Source organism: Micropterus salmoides, unplaced genomic scaffold (assembly GCF_014851395.1).
Source record: "Micropterus salmoides isolate LMB-PRFRI ecotype aquatic unplaced genomic scaffold, ASM1485139v1 Ms_hic_scaffold_21, whole genome shotgun sequence".
NCBI lineage: Eukaryota > Metazoa > Chordata > Actinopteri > Centrarchiformes > Centrarchidae > Micropterus > Micropterus salmoides.
Genome location: NW_024041262.1, coordinates 20,983,833 through 21,011,045, shown reverse-complemented (window position 1 = coordinate 21,011,045; position 27,213 = coordinate 20,983,833). Strand labels below are relative to the sequence as shown.

The window sequence follows — 27,213 nt, the reverse complement described above, 5'->3', positions numbered from 1 at the left end:
AAAGGCATCATTCTGAACCCTTTCCTCTTACAGAAACGTCTGAGCCCAGTTATCATAATATAAAGGTATCTAAACAAAATAACTTCCTGTAAGACTGAAATCTGACCAGTCCTCAGCATATGCTTTCTAAACCGGAGCCTAATTAAGACTAATGATTTGTTCTTTCAATAAAAGCATCCAGTTTCCAGACGATTCAAAATCATCTCAGCGACATGGTGCCTCAGTTTGGATGCAAGAGATACAAAACACCCCGACAAAAGTCTCAGTGAGTAAAGTCCATGGAGAAGCAGGGGATGATAAAACACGTCTGAACGACAGAGAGACGTCGCGTAAATGATGATTGTCCTCATCATCCACGTTTGAGCTGAAACGTGAACTTGTTTGACATGTTTTAAGACAGCCCCTCTGTGTGATGAAGGAGGGACTCTGTGACTTGAACATGTACAAGTTATCTGGTGCGCACAGGACCTCCCCAAAAGTTTTGGCATATAAAAGCCAAGCTAACTCATTTGTTTAGGCAGTAGGGAGTTTCTGCTAGGGTCTGGATTGGAGTTGTACACAGACCGGACCCTACCGTGTATGAGAGGTGTCTGAGGAGAAAAACAGGATTCCCCCTTGCCGCAAAGAATCTACATGTCTAATATTTAGACATGTTCAGCTTTGTGGATATTCGGTTAGCGCTGTTGCTCAGCGCAACAGTGCTTTTGGTCAGAGGTCAAGCGGATGATGATAGTAAGTATCACTTTCAAACATTGATTTGAGTTGTTTGGGACTATGGCACCCTCAGGATGTGGATAGCCCGCAAGGATGCTGTGCAGTTTGCTGGAACTCTGCGGGATACCTGACTCCAGAGATTATGAAAGTTCGTACACAGTGAGGCGTTTTATGGTGTTTTGGAGATCTGAAGGCACATAGGATTTTCATTAAATTTTTCTGTTTGCTACTGCGTGCAGATTCATGCTCATTGTGCGACCGCCTGCTGGAGCGCAAACCTGAGGGACTATATCTGATGAGCAAAGACAGGGTATTGGGTTCAAAGGGAGTTGAATCATAGCACAAGCATGAAGAAATTTGAAAATGGCAAATTCATTTGAGAAAATATTAATTGTAGCCTATTTGGTTTGGAAAGTAGTTTCTACAAGAAACGATGCAACATCCCAGTTCACAATTATTTGCCAGAGTCTAAAGATTGTACAACTTCTCAGTAAACTACATTTAACATTAACGCATCAAAAGTAAGCAGATCAAGTTTGCTGAGGAACCAAACATAATAAAGTGGAGCGATTTTCAGCCATTATAAATTTAAACCTTTGCACAAAAGCTTCACCCGAATGCCACAGTGAATTAAACTACATTTTTGTCTAATTTGGATTAAACAGCACTTGGTGAGCTGAAACAGGACAATGGAAAAATCGCTTAAGTCTGACGTCGACAGTAAAATAGTCTAGACATAAATTAATCAACACGGAGGGGAGGGTGCGGAAGATCTCGTTATGTAGGTGAACAGCGCCTCTTAGTGGCAAATACTGTGATTGGTCCTCCCACGTCCAAGGCCCAACCACCCATCTGGCAGCTTGAAATGTGATTAAGCCCTGTGTAATTTTCCATCCGCAGTTTTTCAGGAGAAAATCTTGAACTACAGTCAACTGATAGATTGTTCTGTTGCACACCAAGGCATGTATTCTAACAATCGCCATGCACAAAGAGCTTAAACCTCCTGTGAACAGGCACTGATGTATACTTAATTAAAAGCCCTATTACTGATTTTCTAATGCCTTATTTAGCTAGAATGGCACAGGCTGAAGAACAAATCTAAAAATAACTTTAAAATGCTGCTGTAAAGACAACAAAAACTCTCAAAAAAGGAGCCAATGATGTTTTTTATTGAATAAAGCTCTAATGCTTTTTTGCAAGCAGAGTCTGGTGTCTGATCTGAGCCTATTGGGCACTTCTGGTTCCCATATGATGCACACCTGTGCAGGTGTAGCCAAGGCTCAACAAACCTTTACCTGCACATCGTACAGAATTCAGTTTAGTGATGTCAAACCTAATTTTTGGGCATTTTTAGGAAAACATTTAAGATGGTGTTCACTCTCTGTTGGGATATTTGATTTTTTTTTTAACATGACCCAACTCACAGAAGTTTTTCTCCTCTCAGGCTCATTCGGCAGCTGCTCATTAGACGGACAGTCTTACAACGATAAGGATGTATGGAAACCTGAGCCCTGCCAGATCTGCATCTGCGACAATGGTAACATCATGTGCGACGAGGTGATCTGTGAGGACACATCCGACTGTGCCGATCCCATCATCCCATCCGGAGAGTGCTGCCCTATCTGCCCAGACGATGGTACTCCACCTTCATCCTCCTCACCAATTTTGTGGTTAATTAGCTTTGTGGCAAGTGTCTCCCACCTCATCTCTGACCATCAATGGTACACTGGCCAGATTTGGAATTGAGGCCCTAAGCCTGCCCGCTTTCCTGAGGATTTTCATTCAGAAAAGAATCGCTTTGGATTTACCTTTTGTTTATTTCATTTTCTATATGCATTCTTTAAACGATGGATTATAACTGCCCATTGGCGACGTCCGGTAATGAATATGTATTACCCAACATGCCTACCTGTGCAGTGACATCACAGGATGCAACATGGCCTACGCATGTCCTGTCTCCCACAACAACATTACAACATTTTACTACTGATATATATTTATATGTTTTTAATTCAGTAACTCAATGAAAAACTGTATTCCTTAGTTTAATCAGCCCTGATATCCAGCCTGGACTTGCCATAGATCGCTGTGACCTGCTGTGTTTAAATTAAACACTTAACATTATTTTGTTTATGTCCAAAGTTTTGAATATGTCTCATAAATGTTCAAGAGGTGTTTGACATTTTCTTTTTCTCCATTGGTTCTGTAGGACCCCAGGTTCCAGGAGAGGATGAGGTATTTTGACATTTAACTTTGTTTGATATTGAAAAATATGTGTGACTACACCTCATATTGGTCTGTCTTTGGAGATGGAGTTTAGTTTATCATCGTGCCTGCTTATATTCTAGATGCACTTGTTTTACAGTCTGGATGAAACATTGCAGCGTAGCCTAACTCCCTTTTTTCTTTTTTCTTTTTCTTTTGTCTATCCATAGCTAATAAAGGGAGACGTTGGCCCCAAGGGAGACAGGGTAGGTTCCAGTTCAACTCTCAACAACACTCACACTATCCAGAAGACAGGTTCTGAGCTTCAATACAAATAACACCTGTGTTTTTTAAGATACTAGTTGTATATATTTGCTACAAGGACAAACTGACTGTGGACAAGAATCATGTTTAAGCTTTGTCTTTATAGAAATTTTTTTTCTGTGACAGACAAGATGAATGCATTTGTCCCAACAACAACACATCACTGTTTCCCTGTTGTGTCGCTTATTGTTTAGTTCATCACATATTACGTGGGCTTCCATTTTAGTAACATTTCAATTCAAATCACACAACTTTGCTGCATTGCATGTGGTTGATTATGATTTTTCCATAGTTTTACAAGCATAGTTTTTATTTGTTGCACATTTCACCAGTTACTGATTAAAACTACAGTGTTTTATGATTGCTGCAACCTAATCTAAATGCTGCTAAAGCTGCTATGACATAATTTTACTGATGACCTTTGATAATTAGGTCACAAGGTCAGCAGGTCATCAAAAGTTCAAGTTCCCATAACACAAATTGGTTTATAAAATGATGAAGTAATATTAGATAACTGCCAAGTACAATAGCGAGAAATCTATCTTTTTGTTTTGATTCAAAACCAGCTTTACCGTACTTCCATTTTTAAGGTAGGCTACAGCAACCGGAAAAATAAACATCAATATCTATAATTAGGATTAAAACAAAACAAAAAAGATAAATATATAGTTCAAAGAATTTTCAAATCGTGATTGATATTACATAATGTACAATATAAAGGTGTCAAGTTTACTATACAAATTTGTTGATATAGATCATTATTTGATAGAAATTACATGATCTGCTTTGGTTGGGCTATGAGCTAAACTTCTTCCTGCAAGGCAAGTTAAAAATGAAGTGTGCCTGATTTCTCTACAGGGTCCTCCTGGGCCTCCTGGCAACGACGGAATCGACGGACAGCCTGGTCTTCCCGGCCCACCCGGCCCCCCTGGCCCCCCTGGCCTTGGCGGAGTAAGTATTTCCACGTCACAACATCCAGGAGGTCTGGGATTACTTTGTAGATGACTCTGATGATTTTGTTTAGAAATTCGATATCTCCTAAAAATCCATGTTAATCCAGGTTAAAAAATCAACATATTTCTGCTATGATCAATTTCTGTTTCAATCCCACACTGATTCTTCATTTTACACACACCTAATGAGAAACATCAGCCTGCGAGGCTTTGTGCTAGAGAGACGCAGCTAAGAAATCTCCTCCCTATTTATTTCATCACTGGGGGTCTAGACAGCTCCCTGGTCCACAGGCTTAGTTTTAGGGAACATGCAGAATATTTAGTGTTAATCTGACCAGTTTATTCAGTCAGTGACCTTAATTGACACATGAATGTTCAATTTATACAATTTTAACATGTTAACATTTAACTTAATCTGTTCTACAGCAGAAATTCTCACTCCTCTGCTGAAATATAAATCTTCATGTGATTCTAAGTGATTATGAATTGACACTATTAACCTGTCACTGCAACAGTACAAAGTCACTGTCAGAAAAAGCATGTCAGGTGCCCCATGTGATGTTTTGTGCTACATAAACTCAAGAATAGTACATTTAAGTGTGTTTTTCTCCAAAGCTCAGCATCTAAATCTTTATCTTGTCTCTTTTCAGAACTTCTCTCCTCAAATGGGCTATGTTGACCAATCCAAATCCAGCGGCCCACCTGTTCCTGGCCCAATAGTATGAAGGCTTTGCTCTTTCTCAACCTATTATTATTGTACCATATTATTGCTAAATATGCAAACTGTATCTGTTTAGACTTTCTTAACTGTTTTTTTCTTGCAGTGGGAAGTTGCTAATCTCACAGACAGATAAAGAGAATCTAATGGCTTTTTCCCCTTATCTTCATTAACAGGGTCCTATGGGTCCTCGTGGTCCTCCAGGACAATCTGGCTCCTCTGTAAGTATTTCCTTATCAATTACATGACAGTTCAGACCCTCATTTTGACAATACATTTCTGATATTCCTCAGTATATTTAAAAACATTTGGCTATTAACCTAGCAAATTATTATATGACACTGCATCTTATATAAATGCATAAACATTAACAAAGATATCGTGTTAATCGTGTTGTTTTTTTTCATCAGGGTCCTCAGGGATTCACTGGCCCCCCTGGAGAGCCTGGTGAGCCCGGAGCTGCTGTGAGTATACACAATTTTCTACTAAAATGGCAACTTTATCCACATTAATGAGACACAACACTATGCTTTGTTTTCTACTTCTCATTAGCTTTAAACTGTATGGCGTAACCCAGAAATCTGTAGGATACCATTTTATCAATAACATACTATGTTGTTGTTAATAGTTCATTTTAACATCTTACTTCCTGTTGTAATCACTGACCTGCTGACACACATCTGCACACACACCCTGTTGTCAGTAAAATACCCTCTCACCTGCTTCTTTACCTTTGGTGACAGTGAGTATTTACTCACTTAGTTACCATTAATTTGGTGCTAATCCAGTCACTGATTGTGGTTTTTAGGGTGCCATGGGACCACGTGGTCCAGCTGGCCCCCCTGGAAAGAACGGAGATGATGTAAGTGATTTATCCCTCTTTACTACTCTTGGTAAGTTGTATTGTTATATGCATGTATAAGACTTAAGTGATATTAACTAATTATTATATTTGTACTTTTGTCATCATTGTTATTGTTATCCTTCTGATATATGACATAAATCTTACAGTTTGATATTTTGTAATTTATTTATTGTCTGAAGGATACATACTGTAGTTGGTTAGGGGTGATACTTCCACACACAGCTCAGCACATACTCACCTCCTTCTCTGTGTGTCTTCAACAGGGTGAGCCTGGCAAAGCTGGTCGCCCCGGTGAGCGTGGAGCTGCTGGCCCTCAGGTGAGACATTACTAAATTGAGGGCAAAGGTCAACAGACGGCCAAAAATGAATCCCACAAACCAGCATGCATGCAAGGGCACAAAATTATCTGCTGACTTCAGCCCATTTTTTAATTACTTTTCCAATATCTTCAGTAGGTCGGAAAACTCAATCCTGCTTATACTTCCTGTCTAGTTGCAGAAAAACCCTAATATTAGAGTTTATCCCAGGTAGTTTTCACGCCTGAGGCATTTATTGACATATCCCTTGTTTTCCTCCTGCAGGGTGCTCGTGGATTCCCCGGAACCCCTGGACTCCCTGGCATCAAGGGACACAGAGTGAGTTAGGAAACCAAAGTCACCATTTCCAATTGCTTTGAGGTTGTAATGAGTGGTGACTGACCTGAGGATGCTGATTGATTTTGTGCACAGGGTTTCAGCGGTCTGGATGGAGCTAAGGGAGATGCCGGACCTGCTGGCCCCAAGGTAGGATAGCAGGATGTTCTGTTGCTTACCAAAGCTGAAATCTCATCATACACTGAACCAAAATTTGCTCTGGCCACTTGACTCAAATGTCTTTGAGCTTATTCTTCCATCTGTATTTGTCTACAGGGAGAGCCCGGTGCCCCTGGTGAGAACGGTATCCCTGGTGCCATGGTACGTTATGGTCTCAACACAACATGTACATCAATCTAAGATGTTTTAGTGCGGATAGTATTGATCAAATACAACCAGTTTAGTCTCACCTGATTAATTTCTACACAAAGGTATGTAAAATGTTCTGGGTTTTTTGTCTTTTCTAGGGTGCTCGTGGTCTTCCTGGTGAGAGAGGCCGCCCTGGACCTTCTGGCCCTTCTGTAAGCACATCTATTCATGTCTTAATGTTCATGGCACGATCTATTCAGACACTTGTTAATGTTTGCAGCTGCTAATAATGTTTGATTTGAGTCCATTCCTTCAAATATCACTTTGATCTAATCTTCCCCCTCCTCTGCAGGGTGCTCGTGGTAATGATGGCAACACTGGCCCTGCTGGACCCCCTGTACGTATTAAAGTTTGCTTTAATTCTACTTGAAAATGTAAAGGTTAAATCACGGTGTGGTGACATCATCACCTAACGATATATTGTAGGGTTTGATTCACTGCTCTGTAATTAGCATTGCATCAAATCTATGAATGTTTTTGTTGATGTCTGCTAACATGTCTTTATTTTTCAGGGATCTACTGGACCTGCAGGTCCCCCTGGATTCCCCGGTGGTGCTGGTGCTAAGGTAAGTCTCCCAATACATATACATATCCAATAAATGTGACCACAAAAAACGCTCTGCTTTACTATTCCATGTCTACCATATGCATCCTATGACTATTATCTGCCCAGGGACTGCACTATTTTATGGTGTGTGTTATAATCCCTTTAAAATTGCAAAATTCAAATAAGGGTGCCCTTACAGCCAGGAACCCTCACCTCCCTTGTTAACCACCTGACTTCCTGTCACAGCATCCCCCTGGTCTTGTGAATTAGTAGGAAAACTATAGACACTGACAGTCTATAAGGATTAAGCCCTTTCACCCAACTTGGACTGCAAGTGATGTTAGTATTTGCAGGATCAAAATCGGTGGGTTTAGGGCTAATGCTAATTCCACATGTAACAGATCAATTATACTCTCCACTCGACACAGTCAACCAAATATTTGACCTGATACTGTGTACCCCAGGTGAACACTGTAGCCACCAGATGGCATCAGTAGACCTGTAATAGCACATTACTGCTGTTGCCCCTCCCCTTCAATGTTACCATCAGTGAAGGATCTATTATGATAGCCTGTAATTCTCACCTATAATGAAGTCACACACACCGGGGTTATTTTAAGAACCAAGAGGAGGAGAGTTGACTGCCCACTGATGTGACAGCAGTGAGAAACGGGTGATGAGAACAGCACAATCAAACAGTTAGAAATAACTCACTGAATACCTGCAAAGAACAAATTTAAGATCAGTGTGGAGATTTTTTTTGTCTCTACTTACACTCTTTATTCATACTTAAGAATCTTGGTACAAGCTGTATATTTTTGAAGAAATAATACTCTTTTATTTCCCACTAGTGTCAATGAACTAGGACAACATGCCACAGTTTTCTAGACTTTTTACTGTATTTCATATGAACAATCATGGTGTTGACATGCCAAAATGGACTATTTGATTATGATTTATAATTCATTTTTGATTCATCTATAATATTCAAGTTGCAGATTTCTGAGACATTGTTGCTTCCTTTCACAGGGAGAGACCGGTCCTCAGGGAGGCCGTGGAAACGAGGGACCCCAGGGAGCCCGTGGTGAGCCTGGTAACCCAGGACCTTCTGGACCCGCTGGAGCTGCTGTAAGTAGATACTGGACTTTTCTGTTGGCATTCTTTTACACATTGTCAAATATTTTACACATGGAGAGGATAATTAGAAATGCTAAATGCAATTCAAACAGCACTACACACTTTCAACATTTTATTTCCTTTCTCTCACAACAGGGTGCCCCTGGAACTGATGGCGCACCTGGTGCTAAGGGTGCTCCTGTAAGTATCATACTTATTGATCAGGTTTAATCCACTTGAATCCTCATGAAGTGTTCTGACACCCCAACTTTCTATCCCATAGGGTGCTGTTGGTATTGCTGGTGCTCCCGGTTTCCCCGGTTCTCGTGGTCCTGCTGGAGCTCAGGGAGCTGTTGGTGCTCCTGGTCCCAAGGGTAACAATGTGAGTAGACAATTAATTGTGTGAATTTTTAATTTTTAAACACACATTGTTCTTCAGTTTTACAGAGACCCACAATCACCTGACAGCCTAAATAAAATGTGTGTGTTTCTGCCAACAGGGTGACCATGGTCCCCCTGGCCCTAAGGGAGAGCCTGGTGCCAAGGGAGAGCCTGTAAGTTTCAAAATACATACATCTTGCCATTAATTTACCATTCTGTGAGATATTATGGAACAAGGGTTTCTAACAACCATGTTTTCTTGTCCAGGGTCCCGCTGGAATTCAAGGACTTGCTGGCCCTGCTGGTGAGGAGGGAAAGAGAGGACCTCGTGGAGAGCCCGGTGGTGCTGGACCCCGTGGACCCCCTGGAGAGCGTGTATGTTACTTCCTCTTTCACATCAACTTCTGTCAGTTAGTGTGGTTGCCATTGAGGCATGAAGTGGATGATTTTAGCAGGAGAAAAACTCATACATATCAGTTTTTCCAGAATATTTCCTCTGCAACAAATACCATGTTAAAATCATAAATCGATGTTCCTATAAAGCATTCTGCACATTTAGAGTATGTTAAATTCCCAGGGGGATTCACTCCTACAGTTTGAACATTTACACCACAGTTACTGATATGGTTGATATGTCTCTTTTTCCTTTAGGGTGCCCCTGGTGCTCGTGGTTTCCCTGGTGCTGACGGAGCTGCTGGTGGCAAGGTGAGTTAGTGATTCTACCCAGTGAGCCTTGAACCAGGTCGGGGGAAAATGTATCAAACAAACACGTTCGAACTCAGTAAATCCTAAAAGCATTCCGAGTTGTATATATAACCAATTTGACTGATTTTGTTCTACTCTTAACACAAACGCTCAGTAACACCGGAAAACAGCCGTTCACGTTGCGGGAACCAAACCATCCAATTAACGAGAGATCATTTAGGTCATAAACTTCAGGACTTGTGGAGATTTCTCTTGACCCTTATTCACTTGTATGACAGGGAGCCCCTGGCGAGCGTGGTGCCCCAGGCCCAGCGGGAGCTCAGGGAGCCACTGGTGAGTCTGGAAACCCCGGTGCTCCTGGCGCACCTGGATCCAAGGTGAGTTCTGCAACATGTTTCTTCAAGCGAAACATTTCTGTTTTAATAAAGCCCTACAGAATCTCTTTTTAATCATATAGCGAAACATACAGCACTGTTGATCTGTTGTTTGTCTTCACACGCACTGAGTCTTTGTCACACGTGGCTTTCCCTCCATAGGGTATGACTGGTAGCCCTGGAAGCCCTGGCCCTGATGGCAAAGCTGGACCTTCTGTAAGTTCTGACTCACAAATAGTTTCTGATAGTTGAATTAATAAAATTAAGGAGAACTGCAGCTGCAAACAATTCATTTCATCATGCTAGGAGAGTCCTTTTTTCAGTGTTCTCTTGTCCTCTGATGATCTTTAGGGTGCCCCTGGACAAGACGGACGCCCTGGACCTCCTGGCCCCGCTGGAAGCAGAGGACAGCCTGGAGTTATGGGATTCCCCGGACCCAAGGGAGTAGCTGTGAGTTAACTGCCCCTATCATTTCATAGGATCATTGCTTGCTAGTTTATTAATCCCTTATACATACGATGTAGTTGTACGAAATCACTCAAATATGAGTTCAGCAGGAAAACAGTAACAGCCACTCAAATGATGTTTTTCAACCCATAAAGGTAAAATCTAATAGGAATCCTGATGTATGTTCATTTTTTTAACAGGGTGAGCCTGGTAAGGCTGGTGAGAGAGGTCCCTCTGGTGCTGCTGGCCCTGTTGTAAGTACTTGTATATTTAAAACAAAAACTCTACCACTGTAAAATGTGTTTACTATGCAAAAAGATTATAAAACAGTTAATAATTGGTTTGGATAATGTTTTTGTTCACAGGGTGCTCCTGGCAAAGATGGTGACGTTGGTGCTCCTGGACCCTCTGGCCCTGGTGTATGTATCTTGCGTGTACCAATATAAAATTTTCATCAGGATTTGTTGCATAGTTGTATGTTTTATAGGGTTAACTTAATTTAACATAAAAGTATCACGATTTACATTATCTATTGCAACGTTTCTCATCATTTAGTTTGCTTCTTTCTGTTCAGGGACCTGCTGGAGAGAAGGGAGAGCAGGGACCTGCTGGTTCTCCCGGATTCCAGGTAGGTTTTGAGAGTGTGTCAGCAGATCTTTTGTTTTGCTGATATATTTTTGAGCTGTGCCATAATCATTTGTTAACCCTAAAATGTTGTACCTTTTATCCTTATGCAGGGTCTTCCCGGACCCCAAGGTGCTACTGGTGAGAGTGGCAAGCCCGGTGAGCAGGTAAGAATTGCAGGGATCTGAGAATGACCAAATTTTTGTTTAGTATCTTAACTTTTTTCCATGTGCACGCACGCATATAGCAAAAGATTGAGTCGCTTTTCAGAAATACTTGATCTTACAACACACACATAGTCAGATAAAGCACCTAAAATAATCATGTGTATTTTGAATTTTTACGAAGTAAATGGTCTTTTTCAAGGCTTCATGAAAAATCTTCCTCTGTTGTTCAGGGTGCTCCTGGTGAGGTTGGTCCCCCTGGCCCATCTGGACCAAGAGTGAGTATTTCCAGCATTTTTATCGTCCATGGTAAACACTGTTCCTCTGGTTTTTAGCTAAAAGTGGTTGTGACCAATGTGTCCCTTCTCTCCTGTAGGGTGACAGAGGTTTCCCTGGTGAGCGCGGTGCTCCTGGCGTTGCTGGCCCAACTGGACCACGAGGTGCTCCTGGCCCTGCTGGTAACGATGGACCTAAGGTAGGTTTAAAAACTGTTGGAGAAGTGGAGAAGTTTCTTAAACACTAAAATGCCTATTTGTTAAATACATTTTCAGCCCATTCCAGTTCTTGAAATGATAAAGAACAAAACATAATTTTCCAAGCAGTTACCTGACAGTTAAAACTCACTATTAGTCTGTTCTATGTGATCTGGTGTGTGATGGCTAAACATAATTAAGATATAGACTTTAAGGTATGAAACACTTCTTATAGCCATATCTAGACACATTTATAGGTTTGATGGTCAGAAAACAAAAATTCAGGGTACGGTATAGGCAAACCTGTCAACTGACATGAAAATAGAAGGCAAAGCATCTGTTGTAGCCTGTGAATTTAGACTGGTATCACACACATTTACACTCTGCTCACTCCACAAGTGCTCATCCATTTACATTTAAGGGATACGTTTACTGTTAATTAAAATGTTACTTTTCATTATTTACAATCATGAGCAGACAGAAAGTTTTACTTTTGGAGTAACCAACCAATCTGCTGCAGTTTCTCACTGGGCTTGAACGCAGTCTAGTAGGGCAGTTGGTGAGGCCTTTAAAAACCTCATCTTTTTAAAAAGACAAGCAATGCTGTCCATCCTTAATTATTTCCCCCCAAAAAAGATTGCAAGCATGATGTGTTTCTTTTGCCCTACAGACATTGAGGCAAACAAGAAGCTGCTGCAGACCCATAACTTTCTCAAAACTAAAGCTATTAATTATATATTTTAATAAAATCTGGGTTTAAAAAAACTTCAAAATTATGCTTTTTTATTATTATCCTTTAGTTTTCATAGGTCCACTAAGAAAATCAACATGGAATCTTAAAAAACAGCAGACCTTTAATGATCTGCATCAACTTGGATCCATTTGTTACACACATAATTCCCACAGCACACAGTATATACACCGTATGAACATTTACATGTATTGTTGTAATGTGTGTATTTGTGTTTATGTGTGTGTGTAGGGAGAGCCTGGTGCTGCTGGTGCCCCCGGTGGTCAGGGAGCCCCTGGTATGCAGGGAATGCCTGGTGAACGTGGAGCTGCTGGTCTCCCTGGTGCCAAGGGAGAGAGAGTAAGTATCACACATGTCCAGTTTATCTCTTTCAAAAACTACTCAACTGTAAATATGATAATACTTAGAGAAAATTACAAAATTATTATTAGCGTTTGGGATGACAAAAATTGGAATCGTTTGTTTTAGTGGTAATTATAACTTTTTTAGAGCTTAAGGGAGAGAAAATAACTTATTTTGTTAAATGAATATTTTATTTCTTTTATTAGATTAATTCTTTTAGGTAGTTAATAGTTTTTCAAGTTAATCAGTCGGAACACATTTGGGTTCTTGTAACTAAGTAAGGATGGATGAACTTTTTTAATATCATCACAAGTGACCTTAATAAATCTCCCCTCTTCAGGGTGATGCTGGAGGAAAGGGAGGCGATGGTGCCCCTGGCAAAGATGGCGTGCGTGGTATGACTGGTGCTATTGGAGTCCCTGGACCCCCTGGTGCTCAGGGTGAGAAGGTGAGTCCAGACACAACTTTGGTTTTCACCAACAAATATCAGCTATCCAGGTTCATTATCCCTACTGGATCTGTTCTCTTACCATTTTCTCATCACCTCCTGGCGGTAAGACTCTGGCTTTGGTCATGACAACCAAGCAACTTGTCTGCTGACCTCCTGTCCTTCTCCTTTACCTCTGGTTTTAGGGTGAGCCTGGCGCCGTTGGAGTTTCTGGACCCAGCGGTCCTCGTGGTGCCCCTGTAAGTTCTTCTCCAAAGACACACCTGATTGAGGACTTGAAAACAAACACAAGATACAGCATTTACTGGATGTGTTCAGTAACTTCAGTACAAGATGCCACATGCAGAATATCTTTATGACTGAATTACCTAAAAACTTCTGTCATCTTGACTTAAACAGGGTGAGCGTGGAGAGACTGGACCCTCTGGACCTGCTGGATTTGCTGGACCTCCTGTAAGAATCTTAAACATTATATTTTATACCAAAATTTTCCTACAGATTGAGATGCTTAAAGCTGGCAAAAGATAGCACGTGTTGAACGATTCCTTCTCTTGCCCTCCAACCTCAGGGTGCTGATGGTCAGCCTGGTGCCAAGGGAGAGAGTGGTGACTCTGGACCCAAGGGAGACGCTGGTGCTCCTGGACCCCCTGGACCTGTTGGAGGTGCTGGTCCTCAGGTAGGCCCAGATGTCATTCACAGTTTACCAACTTCTTTCCTTTTACTATAATAAAAGTAATGAGTTTTCTATTTTTATTTCATATTGATGCCAGATAGACATTTTATGAATGGAAATCTTTTCATGTGGTCATGTTTCCTCCATTTTGGTAAATAATTTAGTATAGTTATTAGATTGTGCTTCATTTTTCAGTTATGGCATTTTTGTTTGTCAACAGGGACCTGCTGGTCCTCCTGGACCCAAAGGTGCTCGTGGTGGTGCTGGATCTCCTGTAAGTGTCCCATCAACATGAGAGATTTGGTTGAATTAGTTTGCTTTCAATGGTGAAATCAATGATTCTGTTTTAAGTTGGATGTGTCATCTCTTTTGTCTCTTTTGGTGTGTGTGTGTAGGGTGCTACTGGTTACCCTGGACCTGCCGGCAGAGTTGGACCCCCTGGCCCCGCTGTAAGTTTCATCTAGTCCACATAATCAGCAGTAATAACCAACACAGTCTTGTCTTTAGTCTGTTACCATAATGGCCTTCAGCAGGGTTTAATTTAATTACTTGAATCCTCTGCATGTCTCCAGGGAGCTGGTGGACCCCCTGGACCCGCTGGACCCGTTGGCAAAGATGGAGCCAGGGGAGCACGTGGTGAGACTGGTCCTGCTGGTCGCCCTGGTGAAGCTGGTGGTGGTGGACCCCCAGGACCCCCTGGAGAGAAGGGATCTGCTGGCTCTGATGGTTCCCCTGTAAGTGCCCTCATTAATTCCTCAATAGGAGTTCTATCAAAGTTTTTGAAAATCCACCATAGTGATCTGTTTTCTATTATGTGCCTGCTAACTGGCTGCTGTCTCTTTCTGCGCAGGGTGCCCCTGGTCTCCCCGGACCCCAAGGTATTGCTGGACAACGTGGTATTGTAGGTCTCCCTGGACAGCGTGGAGAGCGTGGTTTCCCTGGTCTGCCTGGACCTGGTGTGAGTATTGATAATGACTACAGTGCATTCTGCTAAATAAGCTAAGTAGGCTACTCATAAATTATTGATAGGACTTTCAAAATAAAACAGCCGTTAGTGTTTCCCATCCATTAGGACAGGACAGCATCACATGAATGCACACATGAATGTACTGTAATACAAACTTTTGCACAGAATCTGTTAATTATATAATTAATTCATTTTATACCAACTTCAACACAGGATTGCTGTATATTATTTAGCTTCCATCTGCATGCAGAGAACTGACCTCTCTTGTTTTTCTTCAGGGTGAGCCTGGAAAGCAGGGACCTTCTGGACTTGTTGGTGAGCGTGGACCCCCCGGACCTGCTGGACCCCCTGGACTGTCTGGTCCTACCGGAGAGGCTGGCCGTGAGGTATGAGGCCTCAATCTGCTGTATACTCACTCATACTCATACAAATTCTCACGTATTCAGCATTCATTGGTAAATTATGTACTTTCTAATCAACGATATCACATTCTGTGGGGAACAGTTTGGTTCCCCACAGAATGGCTTCCTTAGCATGTAGCCAATATTATGATGTCCTTGCTGCTCTTCTACAGGGATCTGCCGGTCACGATGGTGCCCCTGGTCGCGATGGATCTCCTGGCCCCAAGGTAACCCTCATTTTCATTCTTAATTCACGTCATTCTCAACCCTCATATAATATATCAATACAAAACCTTTTGCTATGTTTTGTTTGCCCATTTAATCTTTAGACCAGCATAGCTTCTCAATAGAAACACAAAATTAGCCTTTAGCTACCTTGCATGGTCTCACTGGAAATTTGTTGCTGTAGGGAGACCGTGGTGAGTCTGGTATGGCTGGACCCCCCGGACCCCCTGGATCTCCTGGAGCCCCCGGAGCTGTTGGTCCCTCTGGCAAGACTGGCGACCGTGGAGAGACTGTAAGCCCTCTTACTGCTTATCTGTATCCTCTTGAAAAATGTAACTAGATCTGGTAACTCACTGTGCATATGACTTTTGATATTATTGTAATCAGATTTCCCCCACTCTCTCTTTCCTTTAGGGTCCCGCTGGCTCTGCTGGTGCTGCTGGTCCTGCTGGTGTCCGTGGTCCTGCTGTACGTTCATCCTAACATAATATGTTAATATAACTATATTTAACAAAAAATAGATATTGCTTATGGTGCTCATGATCATATAAACCCTGGATGGCATGTTGACCTCCTGCTGCTTTCATTCAGGGACCTGCTGGAGCAAAGGGAGACAGAGGAGAGGCTGGTGAGGCTGGAGAGAGAGGCCACAAAGGACACAGAGGATTCACCGGCATGCAGGGTCTACCCGGACCTGCTGTAAGTAATTTGTGCAACGCAAGCAAAAATTTGTAGATTATCACATCAAACAAATCACCGTTTCTCAATTTATGATATTCAGATTTTATTTTAATGCAAAATTCGTAATATTTGATATTCACATCTTCTTCTGCCTCTAGGGAGCTCATGGAGAGAGAGGACCTGCTGGCATCAACGGACCTGCTGGACCTAGAGTAAGTTCATCAGTTATTTTACAGAAAAGAGTTCACTAACAATCTGGTACTTGCAGAGTCTGATGATGATCAAAACATTCAGTTGTGTAGAGTGTATGTACAATGTTCCAGTAAGTGGCAAAAGTATATAAAGCAAAAAAATTATACATGATTAGCAGGACTTCAAATATGTTATATGTAAGTATTGACACATTTACCAGTTTTACACATGCACATAATGTCAATAAAATGGCAAGCTGATCTGTTATGAATTGATTTTTTTCTCATGTGGCCTTTGCTCTATAGGGACCTGCTGGATCTAACGGTTCCCCTGGTAAGGATGGCATGAACGGTCTGCCTGGACCCATTGGACCCCCTGGACCTCGTGGACGCAATGGAGAGATGGGTCCTGCTGTAAGTGCCACTACAAATACTTTGTTTTAACCGAATACTTAACATCGGGAATGTGTCTGCAGTTTGTAAACACATGGTGTTTCCAAACAGGGTCCTCCCGGACCTCCTGGACCTGCCGGCCCCCCTGGACCTCCCGGCGGTGGATTCGACTTTGTCAGCCAGCCTATTCAGGAGAAGGCACCCGATCCCTTCCGTGGCGGCCACTACCGCGCTGACGACCCCAACATGATGCGCGATCGCGACATGGAGGTCGACACCACCCTCAAGACCCTGACTCAGAAGGTTGAGAAGATCCGCAGCCCCGATGGTACCCAAAAGAGCCCTGCCCGCATGTGCCGTGACCTGAGGATGTGCCACCCTGAGTGGAAGAGCGGTGAGTGCAGATCAGAGCCCTGATACAGCTTGTAGATGAAGTGTAACGAAGCTCAGACTCAAACTGATGTATGTTCCTCTGTTACAGGCATGTACTGGGTTGATCCCAACCAGGGATCTCCTCTGGATGCCATCAAGGTCCACTGCAACATGGAGACTGGCGAGACTTGCATCTCCCCCAGCGATTCCAGCGTCCCCATGAAGAACTGGTACCTCAGCAAGAACATCAGAGAGAAGAAGCATGTCTGGTTCAGCGAGTCCATGACCGGTGGATTCCAGGTAAGAAGTCAAAAAAGGTTTCCTGCACAAACTAAAATCATCCAGTTAGTCAGTGACAGTAAAGCACATGCACCCATCTCCTCTTCCCGCCATGCAGTTCCAGTATGGCAGCGATGGAGCTGATCCCGAGGATGTCAGCATCCAGATGACCTTCATGCGCCTGATGTCCAACCAGGCCTCTCAGAACCTGACATACCACTGCAAGAACAGCATTGCCTACATGGACTCCGCCACCGGCAACCTGAAGAAGGCCCTTCTTCTCCAGGGCTCCAACGACATTGAGATCAGAGCAGAGGGCAACAGCCGCTTCACATACAGCGTCAGCGAGGATGGCTGCACGGTGAGCTTGCATTTATATACATTTCTAAAGGGAAAGATATAAAATCATATTATAATTAAACAAACAATACTTGTGCGCAGTTAAACGTCTCACTTTCCTGAGCAATTTCTGACTTGTTCTTCTTTTTGTTCGTCTCCACAGTCACACACTGGCACATGGGGCAAGACAGTCATCGACTACAAGACATCAAAAACATCCCGCCTGCCCATCATTGACATTGCTCCTATGGATGTTGGTGCACCTGATCAGGAGTTTGGCGTCGAAGTTGGCCCCGTTTGCTTCTTGTAAAAATGAAAGAAATATGGACATGACATTGTTGTTTTTTTTCTAGCAGTCATCTCTAAATCCTTTTTCTATGCATTCAAAACTCATTTGGCTGCCATTGGTCCACATGCTTTAAAACCACTCTACTGAAGACGGTGTTTATGTTTTTCCAATCATGAGAAGTTTTTGGGACTGCTACTTCAACCAAAACCAACCACACGGACACTTTAAAAAGAATCTTTTGTTTCCACTGGCAACAAGAAAATAATATATACTTGTGTAAAATTTCCCCCTGGAGATTGAGAAAAAAAAAGATCCACACACGCAATGAAACACAGGTGACTTTTGCCATTTTCTACCACTGCGGAAAGGACATTGAAAACAACTAATGATATGTACCATTTTCTGGTGTTAAATAAATTGTAAAAAGTGTGAAGTGTCTTCGTGTTCTAAATTCCTAAAAAAAAAAAAACACCTGAATGTTGCTCAGACAAAGCAAAGACCAGCAAAAGAGCAAGACAAAGAAGCTCACCTTCATTGCAATATGTAGATGGCTACCTCAAAACAAGAAGTCACCCCAATTTTTTCTTAAATGAAAAGGGTATATTTTACACGAGTCTATTGTGGTGAAATCAAACACATTCAAAGGTGCTATTACCATTTCAATGAGTTCCAGTTATTGGTGTTTGATAGTGAAAATCTCACTGTCATACTGTAATTATTGCCACTAATGCCTGCAGAACCTTTGGTGCTACTAAATTGACTCATTGTCTTGTTGTCTATGCAGTGCAATTGTTTTCTTCTTAAGTGTTGGTTTGATAAAAGAGTTCCTCAGAAAAGGTGATCACTGCATTGTAATGCATGCAATCGTGTCTTTGTAGATAAAAGCAAGTGACTCTGGTTCAATATCATTTCCCTGCCCATGTGTTCAGTGTTGATCCTTCTGTCTATTTGCCCCTGTGGAAAACTCCTCTTCACTAAAAAAAAACAGCACACATCTCCCCCCTGTTGTTTATGTTGTTTGTTGATGTCTATCGCGAAGGGTTTCTTAAAAAAGAATTTGAAGCAGACCCACTTTCATGGTTTAAAAGAGAGATTCTGTACTTATTTTGTACATGTATAATAAATTGAGATGTTTTTAATTATTTTGGGTGCTGAAATAAAGCATGTGAAGTGGTCTACTCAGTGGCGGAGTTTTCACTGTTCTGTTTTGCAACTGTTGTGAAACTGACATCAGGTGGTAGGATTTCATAAATTCTCCATTAACTGAAGTTGCATTTCACATTTTCAGAAACCCCAGGAAACCATGCATGCTCCTACGCTGGTATTGAAACAGAGTTAAAATCGGTTCAGGAATCAACTGATCCACAACAGTTGCACTGAGGGCATTTCAATTAAGCAGCAGTGAAAACAAGGCCAATGTCCAATATTCCAACCTGGCACATCGTCATCGATACACACAGTTAATACTTTTTATAATTTCTGCCTATTTGTTCCTAAAACAGTATAAAATGCATCAGTAAGCACAAATCAAGGAATAATCAGACTTGCAACCATTGCAGTGTTCATGTCACTTGTCTTGTTTTTTTCTCCACAATCACTCAAACGTGTGGAGATTTGCATGAGAATGAAGTTTTTCCTCACACCAAACTGTTAACAGGAGAGGAGATGTGTGTCACAGGACCCAGGACCCAAATCAGATGAAGATACACTGGCGACCCCTTCTGGACTTCTAATGCAACAACAGCTGCTTTAAAGGAAAGTTCAACACTGTGAAAAGGATGAGGAAACTGCTGCAGCACTGCTCTCTGATGGTTTGACATTTTAAGGTTTCACATTGCACTTCTGGCCTCCATCAAACAGTAAAAGCATAAAATGTAAAATATTTCACACTCTGAGAAATAATTGAACCATTGTTGTTTTATATCAAGCGACATAATGTGACTGCAATAGAGCTATAGTTCCTAACCATTTTGAATTGTGAGCCTTTAAAGCAAAACAAAGCCTACTCACAGCCCTTTGTAACCGTAACATATGTCTATAGGTAGGTAGGTATAGAGGTCTGAAGAGGTAAAAGTTTTCAATATTTCACAATAAATCATCAAAAATTTGTTTAGTGTTTAGCTGAAACATATTTTCTATTGTTTCCTGTCTTGTTAATCTGCTGATCCGTCAGATTTCTCCTTCTACCCCTTGGAGTCCTGACCCCAAGTTAGGATCCGCTGTGTTAAAGAAATACAGACAGAGGAAAGACAAATGTATTTAGTTTAAAATGTGACAGACTAGCACTTTCATAAGAATCTTTCTGCATTATCATTCACATATTTGCACTGACCCAGTGAAAACAGACAAAGACAGCTCATCTCTTTTGCTCTGACTCCCTCAATCACTGCTCCTGCCAAACCTCAGAAGTAAACTGTAATAGATGAAATTCTATAAAGCCTTGGCAGCAGATTTGCACATGGTGGAAACTGACATCCCAGCCTTGCTATGCAGCCAGGTTGATACTGTCGTCCTTACGTACTCCTGTGGTACAGTGAGCTGTACAAAGCTTGCTCAAGCAGCAAGGCATCTCTGAAATTGCAGATGTGATCATTTAAGACTCTGCAAAGAGTCTTGAAGGATAGTTCACAATTTATCAAATCTGTTTTGAAACAATCCTCGGGTGCCCGTATCAACACAGAATTGCTTGCTGTAATCACTGCTCCTGTTTATACTGGCTGTGAAAAGATTCCTTACTAGGTTATAGTGTAAATGACGAGAGTCAAAACCAACAGTTCTTTTTCTGTGAAGAAATACTTTCCAGAGTTTATCTGAAGCTTCAGCAGTCTGCACTAATCAAATCAATTGGATATATTCCTAAATAAGTCTTTTTAGTATAAAATTCCCTCTTTTGTTTCCCCTGGACAGCATTCCCTGTTAAGCTGCAGTGAAAGGATGGTCACAAAAAGAAGAACTTTTGTACTAAAAAAGACTAACTTATCTTAATCTTCATCATCACTCATCTTAATATCTTAATAAATTGTACAGAAAGGATATTGATTGTGTATTTTGTCTCCCATCACTTACAATGCTAAGGAAGGGATCTTTTAATGGCCAGTATGAACAGGAGGAATGATTTCAATGTTCATAATGTTGTACGAAACCTTTGACATCTTTGGCTTTGGTGATGTACACAACACGGAAGGAATACAGAAAATCATAAACGTTAAATAACAAGTTGACAAACTACACACTTTTTTATTTATTATCTATTGTAATGGCACCTAAGGAAGAAAAATCAAAAACAAATTTCGCACTCCAAATATAGAACCATAAACTGTGGGTAAAATAACTATGAATGACACTCAGTGCATCAAAGACACTTTATCCACCGTTGTGCTCACTTCCTGCAACAACAACAACAACAACAACAACAACAACATGTTATTCTCGCAATCATCAATAATAATCCAATAAAATAACATAAAAGCCTAAAAATAGAGCAGAATGAATGCAGTATTGTAGTAGGAAGTCCCATGAGTGGGTTTACCTGGGCAGTGTGTCACTGTAAGGATCACTATGAAAACAGGAGAACAAAAAAAAAAAATAATCTATGTTAAGAATTATTTTGAATTCTCAAGACTCCCAAGAAAAGTGTGTCATCAATTTAAGTTACATAACAATACTAATAATAGAAGCAGGATGACTAATGCTGGTAATTGTATTGATAAATGTAAAGAATCAGTGGGTGAGGTCCTTACTGCTGGGCCAAGATGAGGGGGATGCTGGGGCTGTCAGACTGCAGCAGTGGAGCCCCCACCCCAGTTCGGCTGTTGAACATGGGCAGTGTGGACAGAGGCGGAGAAACACCTCGGTTTCCAGCCATGTTCCTCAGCTCATCGGTGTTCCCGTGAATGGTGTGGTGGTGGTACAGCTGAATTCTACATCAAACAATATGTTATGTTTCTCTTCAGCCTGTTCATGAGTTTATACAGTTTCTTGAACTATGTTTGCTTTGAGACACTCAAACAGATTTCATAACTAGTGGTGGAAAGTAACCCAGTACATTTACTTAATTACAGTTTTGAGGTAGGTTTCTTGTACTTTTCTGATACTTTAAACTTCTACTCTACAACATTTCAGAGGGAAATATTCAAAATTTTATTCCGATACATTTATTTGAAAGCTATAGTTATTACATTGCCAGATTAAGATTTTACATTCAAAAACACATGACGAGTTTATAAAATACAATGTATTAATACTACAATTCACCACTGATCAATGCAAAATGTATCATGTTAATCAGACACTCAGTGTACTTACTGGTTTGTTCTTGCATCCCTTTTCGCACTATAAAAAAAAGAAAAAAAGTGTCATCTTTGCGTCACATTTTATCAGGATAAAACAAATGCCTAAATTTCCTTTGAGCATTTGCTTATAAGTTCAGTTCACACACATAACAGAAATGTGTATATGTCAAATGGAATCCATTTATTGGCACGGCTGCTTAAAGTTCCACAAGGGGTAATTAACTGACCCTTGATCACAACGACACTGTAGATGTATGTTTTAATCGGTAGTGTCAAAATAGATGCATACACTCCCTCTCGTCTGCCAAACATAATGTAGGCCAACAGGAGACACAGGATGATGGCGAGGATCAGGGGCACGATCACTGTCACGACGTAGTCCTGTAAAAAGTCTCTGCTCGGGGGAGACTTGGGCGGCTCGAAGTCACCTCCATCCTCCAGAATCCCAGAGCCTATCGTGGGAGCTGGAGGAGCCGGCTCCTGCTTTGTCAGATCAAACTGCAGGGAAAAGAAAGGAGAGCGGTTCTTCTGTTTATAGTACCTGTGAGACACACCAGTTCAGCATCCCAAAAAGGCTGAAACTAACCATTATTTCTATTATTTCTGGATTAATTGATTAATCATGTAGTGTATAACATTGGTTGTAGAACTGCAAAATTTTAGTCAGTTTAATGATTAGGCAGTCGAAAGAAATTTTATAGGAAACTCTTTTGATTATCAATTAATTGCTTAAATCATTTTTTAATAAAAAAGACAAAAACATTGGATACTTCCAGGTTCTCAAATGTGAGAAGTTTCTGCTTTTCTTGGTCTCACACAATAGTAAATTGAATATTTCTGGCTTTTTGGACTGTTGGTCAGACAAAACAAGACTTTCAATTATGTCAAAATCTGTTATCTGATACAGTAATGGGCATTTTGCACTGTTGTTTTATAGACCAAACAATTAATTTCTAATAAAAATAATTGTTTGTTTCAGCCCTATCTGCTTCCAAATCTGGAGGTCGGGAACTATCCAATGGGTCATGAGATAAATATGACATATATGACAATATGTTATCCTTTTAATCATCTTGTGACTGCTCAGATTTATCTTGGGATGCCTTGGTGGGTCTCAACCCCTAGTTTGGGAACCCTTGATCCCAAATCTCTTACATTTAAATAGAATTATTTGCTCATGCAGATACATCATGTATTTTATTTTTTCATTCATAAAGAATTCACATGTGACTATTCATGTGTCTTTTCAGGCCTCACCAGCTCCGTCTTGCACCACGTGATACAGTTACTGGGAATGCTGCAGAAGTTACAGCCTCCAGGGACCTTGACTTTGTCCCCTGCAGTGCTGCACTGCTTTTGATGCTCTGGTGTCTGGACCTTCAGGAGACAATCTGAGAAATACTGCTCCGACCCAACCTTCACATACACACTGACACAAATCCGATGTTCATAAACATACAATTACGAAGCTAAAACATTACAATCAGGTTGCACAAATGTCTCAGTTTACCCTTCAAAGTGTCCTGCAAGAGGGAGGGGAACTCTGCAGCCACGGTCGAGGGCGTTGGTAATATTGACAATTTCCAAGGCCTCTGTGTCCCACAGCTTCTGTAAATCCTGCTTTATCTCATCCTGAACAGGAGAGGGCAGCACCTTCTCAATCTCCCTCAGCTTGATGAAGAACTCTGCTTGATAGGGCAGCATTTTCCCTGTGAGTGACAGCGGTGATGAAAACACATGTCAGTCGTTATTGCACCTCCTACTTTAACTGTACATTGCATTTGTGATCACGCATACCCGCAGTGACTTTGATCACGAGAATGTCTCTGGCTGTTTCATAGCTCCTTTTGTTGAAGACATAGATCTGTCAGAAAAAGACTTATCAGTTATTAAAATGAATGAGTTTGTCACCATAAATAGTTAAATAGTTATCAGTCTTATATTTAAACACTCCCCCCTTAGATAATGTTTCACCATTGGTTTGTGATGCTTAGTGCATTCAATGAGATATTTTGCTTCTGCTGCTACTTCTGATTTAGTTATTATTTTCTTGACCCTATGATGTCGTCTATTCTTCTGTGAATACACTGAGAATGTTTTATTTAAAGTAACATAACTATATATCATGTAGAGACAAGTTGAGAAAACCAGATGAAAGTGCTGCTGTGAGGCTTACAACACTTAAGCACTTTGAATTATTAATATTTTTAATTATTTACAGGCATAAACAGACTTTGAATGAAAAAAATCCCAGTACATGTAAATAGACTGTATCATATTTTTGTTTATTGGTGTATTTGTGTGCATACATAGTGAAATTATATTTTTTACAACCTAGAGCTGGCAATAATATTTAAGTGATTAGGACTAAATATTATAACATGTTATAGGTGGTGGTGGCATTTTTCATGTATTTTTGTTGCTTTATAAATTTATAAATCAACAAAATGAGAAGCCAGACTTACAGCTGAGTTTGTGCTGAAAGAAATTATACCATGAATGTGGATATGGACAGTTTAGAATGTGATAAACAAAGAAAAACATTTAGAAAATGATAATCAATCTGGACTCCCAAGAGTAAACCCCAGTAAAGGGCTATAGTTTGTTAATACAGGGGGTGTTTTGTGTCAGAGGCTGTAATCAGTGGTCACATCCAAAATGTAGCATGTTTTCCAGCTATAATACATTCTGTTTTATTGAGATTACAGTGACACTTTAGAAATGTGTACCTCTTCTTCAACAAAGCCATGCTTCTTCTTGAATTTTTAATCTTGGTTTCAAAATAGCAGCTCTGGAGACAAACCCTAAGCTTTTGTCTCTGAGGGTCTGACAACAAAACCTGACATTTACCACCGATGTGTCAGATAGCTGCATATTTTCTCAGATTTGTCTCCACTGTGGCTGCACTGGAATCATACCTATGAAAAGACTATTCACAACTAAACAGCAAAATAAGACCAGAAATGCATGTGATACAATGTGCTTTAAAGTGTTTCAGGCTTTTGTGCCACTGTTGGTGTAAATGATGACTTCATACCTCAATTACAGTTTTTCCTGGAGATGTTGGCGTGCCGTACAGGAAGCCATTATCATATGGGTGCCTTTGGGTGAAGCGCAGCCACTCTGGGAGGTCTGGGAAATTCTGCCGGTTGCACTTAAAAATCATGGGGTCATTGTACAAGTGCCCAGCTTTATAACAAACAAAAAAAGGAGTAGAGATATATGCACATACAATAAGAACATATCTTGTAATGTTGTTAATATGACAAAAGAGTGAATCGATATTACGCTCTTACTGTAGAGTTTTGACAAAGGTTCAAAGTCATTCTGGAAAGTCTCTCGTATCAGCTCAAATGTAAATAACCTCCCCACAGGAATGGTGAATTTGATCTCTGCATTGGCCCCAAGAAAACTGACAGCACAAACTGTGTGGAAGTGTGAGAAAAACACCAGAGGATTTATCTGAATGGTTAAAAATGTCTAACAAAGCCTTAAACCTGTAATTATATTATGAATACACACAACCCCTGATGTTTTCTTAACAGTTAGTTCTACAGTCCTTGACAGCTGGAATCAGGACAAAATATTTACACTAAATAACACAGACCTGATACTAATACAGGCTTGCCGGTATTGTCACACTACAGGAAGTTAAACAATTTCAGGAATAAACTTGCCTGTTAAAGAGAAGATCCAGCTCCAGCAGCCTGCCATCTTGTTTCGGCTTGTGATTGACAGAGGCAAACGGAGAGGGGCTTGGTCACTGCAAAAGACATGTCAGAGCTATTTTTACCTCATGCACCTAATAACATCCGCAAGGCTGTCAGAGGAGTGCATCAAGAGCTGTATTATTCCTTCAGGCAATATAAAAGCATAGACATACTTTAGAGATCCATTTTCCACACTTAAGGAAACTAAGTACTTTAGTAGGCCTACTTTTAATCCACTGGAAAATATTGTACTTTTTTGTTGCTTTTCATTTTTAACAACAATATTGGGAAATAAACTTTGAAATGAAATACCTAAATACATGTTTAATACATCAAAGATAAATCAAATCAACTTTTACTGATCTCACGCAAGGAAATTTAAGTACCTGGTGCTCACAAAGTGTATTCAGACCCAAAATATTACAAATACGTGTCAAAATTAGAAAGTTGCCATTGGTGTCTGCAGATCAAATAAGCAGATATAAATGATTTTATAAGACTATATATACTGAGAAAATGTTTTCCTTCAACATTTAGCCTACCATAAATATGAGTTAATGTAGAGAGAAAACTTGTTTTTATTTTTAATTTACTTTTTTATTCAGTCACAAACTAAAGGACAGGGCATTACCCTGCCACAGTTACACACCAATACCCCACTTTGATTGCACTAAGCTAGCTAGTGCATTTATACTTGAAAGTACTGTACATCCTAATTGACAGCACTTACAATATTTTCAGGCAGTAGTCCTCAACATGATCTCCATCAGACTAGACCTTCAACTGCTGTGAGATACAGTAGCTATTATGATAACAGGGAAAGTGGATGACAGTTTGAAAACAAGTAGCCTATCATGTTGTTCTTTCTCGTGTGTGTGGGACAGCTGCATGAATGTGTTGGCCTTGTAGATAAATCAGCCCCCGTAAAAATTTAGAAACACGAGACAGCGTGGGTTGATTCAGAACCAGCTCTTTACCCAAAAAGGGAAGTGCTTTGTCTACCAGTACCTTCAGTAATAATAATGAATCTATCAGCACAGATGCAGAATGCAGGAAGCAACAATGTGGCCTGCAAATAACGGATGTGTTATTGGCCAAGGGTGTTTGACGTGTGTGGTGTTTTACTGGGTCCTAGTGCTGGTCGTGTTCTCTGACAGCACAGCCACTTTAGTTTGATATTCCAGGGCTACACAGATTTTTCAGGGACTGATAAGTGGTCAGCCATTTTATATTAACCAGGCCCAGGGTT

General features: G+C 40.8%; 2 protein-coding genes across 2 annotated transcripts; one reads left to right on the top strand and one right to left on the bottom strand.

Annotated features, from left to right (window-relative positions):
- Positions 1-521: 521 nt before the first annotated feature.
- On the top strand, positions 522-19,144 carry col1a1b (collagen, type I, alpha 1b). Its single transcript, XM_038736005.1, has 51 exons — positions 522-732; positions 2,159-2,350; positions 2,924-2,949; positions 3,150-3,185; positions 4,102-4,194; positions 4,847-4,915; positions 5,091-5,135; positions 5,325-5,378; positions 5,723-5,776; positions 6,043-6,096; positions 6,361-6,414; positions 6,508-6,561; positions 6,688-6,732; positions 6,879-6,932; positions 7,073-7,117; positions 7,293-7,346; positions 8,357-8,455; positions 8,600-8,644; positions 8,727-8,825; positions 8,944-8,997; positions 9,092-9,199; positions 9,476-9,529; positions 9,808-9,906; positions 10,066-10,119; positions 10,255-10,353; positions 10,551-10,604; positions 10,716-10,769; positions 10,925-10,978; positions 11,088-11,141; positions 11,372-11,416; positions 11,515-11,613; positions 12,594-12,701; positions 13,045-13,152; positions 13,338-13,391; positions 13,552-13,605; positions 13,721-13,828; positions 14,046-14,099; positions 14,221-14,274; positions 14,398-14,559; positions 14,676-14,783; positions 15,071-15,178; positions 15,367-15,420; positions 15,603-15,710; positions 15,833-15,886; positions 16,010-16,117; positions 16,258-16,311; positions 16,597-16,704; positions 16,795-17,077; positions 17,165-17,355; positions 17,453-17,695; positions 17,837-19,144. The coding sequence occupies exons 1-51, from the start codon at positions 651-653 to the stop codon at positions 17,981-17,983; spliced, it is 4,350 nt and encodes a 1,449-aa protein (XP_038591933.1). The 5' UTR covers positions 522-650; the 3' UTR covers positions 17,984-19,144.
- Positions 19,145-21,179: 2,035 nt separating this feature from the next.
- sgca (sarcoglycan, alpha) lies at positions 21,180-26,983 on the bottom strand. Its single transcript, XM_038736010.1, has 12 exons — positions 26,695-26,983; positions 25,932-26,017; positions 25,551-25,679; positions 25,292-25,443; positions 24,052-24,118; positions 23,765-23,963; positions 23,512-23,683; positions 22,544-22,752; positions 22,268-22,294; positions 21,703-21,882; positions 21,492-21,518; positions 21,180-21,348 (listed from the first exon to the last, which is right to left on the bottom strand). Exons 2-12 carry the CDS (start codon positions 25,966-25,968, stop codon positions 21,342-21,344), a joined length of 1,206 nt encoding a protein of 401 aa, XP_038591938.1. The 5' UTR covers positions 25,969-26,017; positions 26,695-26,983; the 3' UTR covers positions 21,180-21,341.
- Positions 26,984-27,213: the final 230 nt, after the last annotated feature.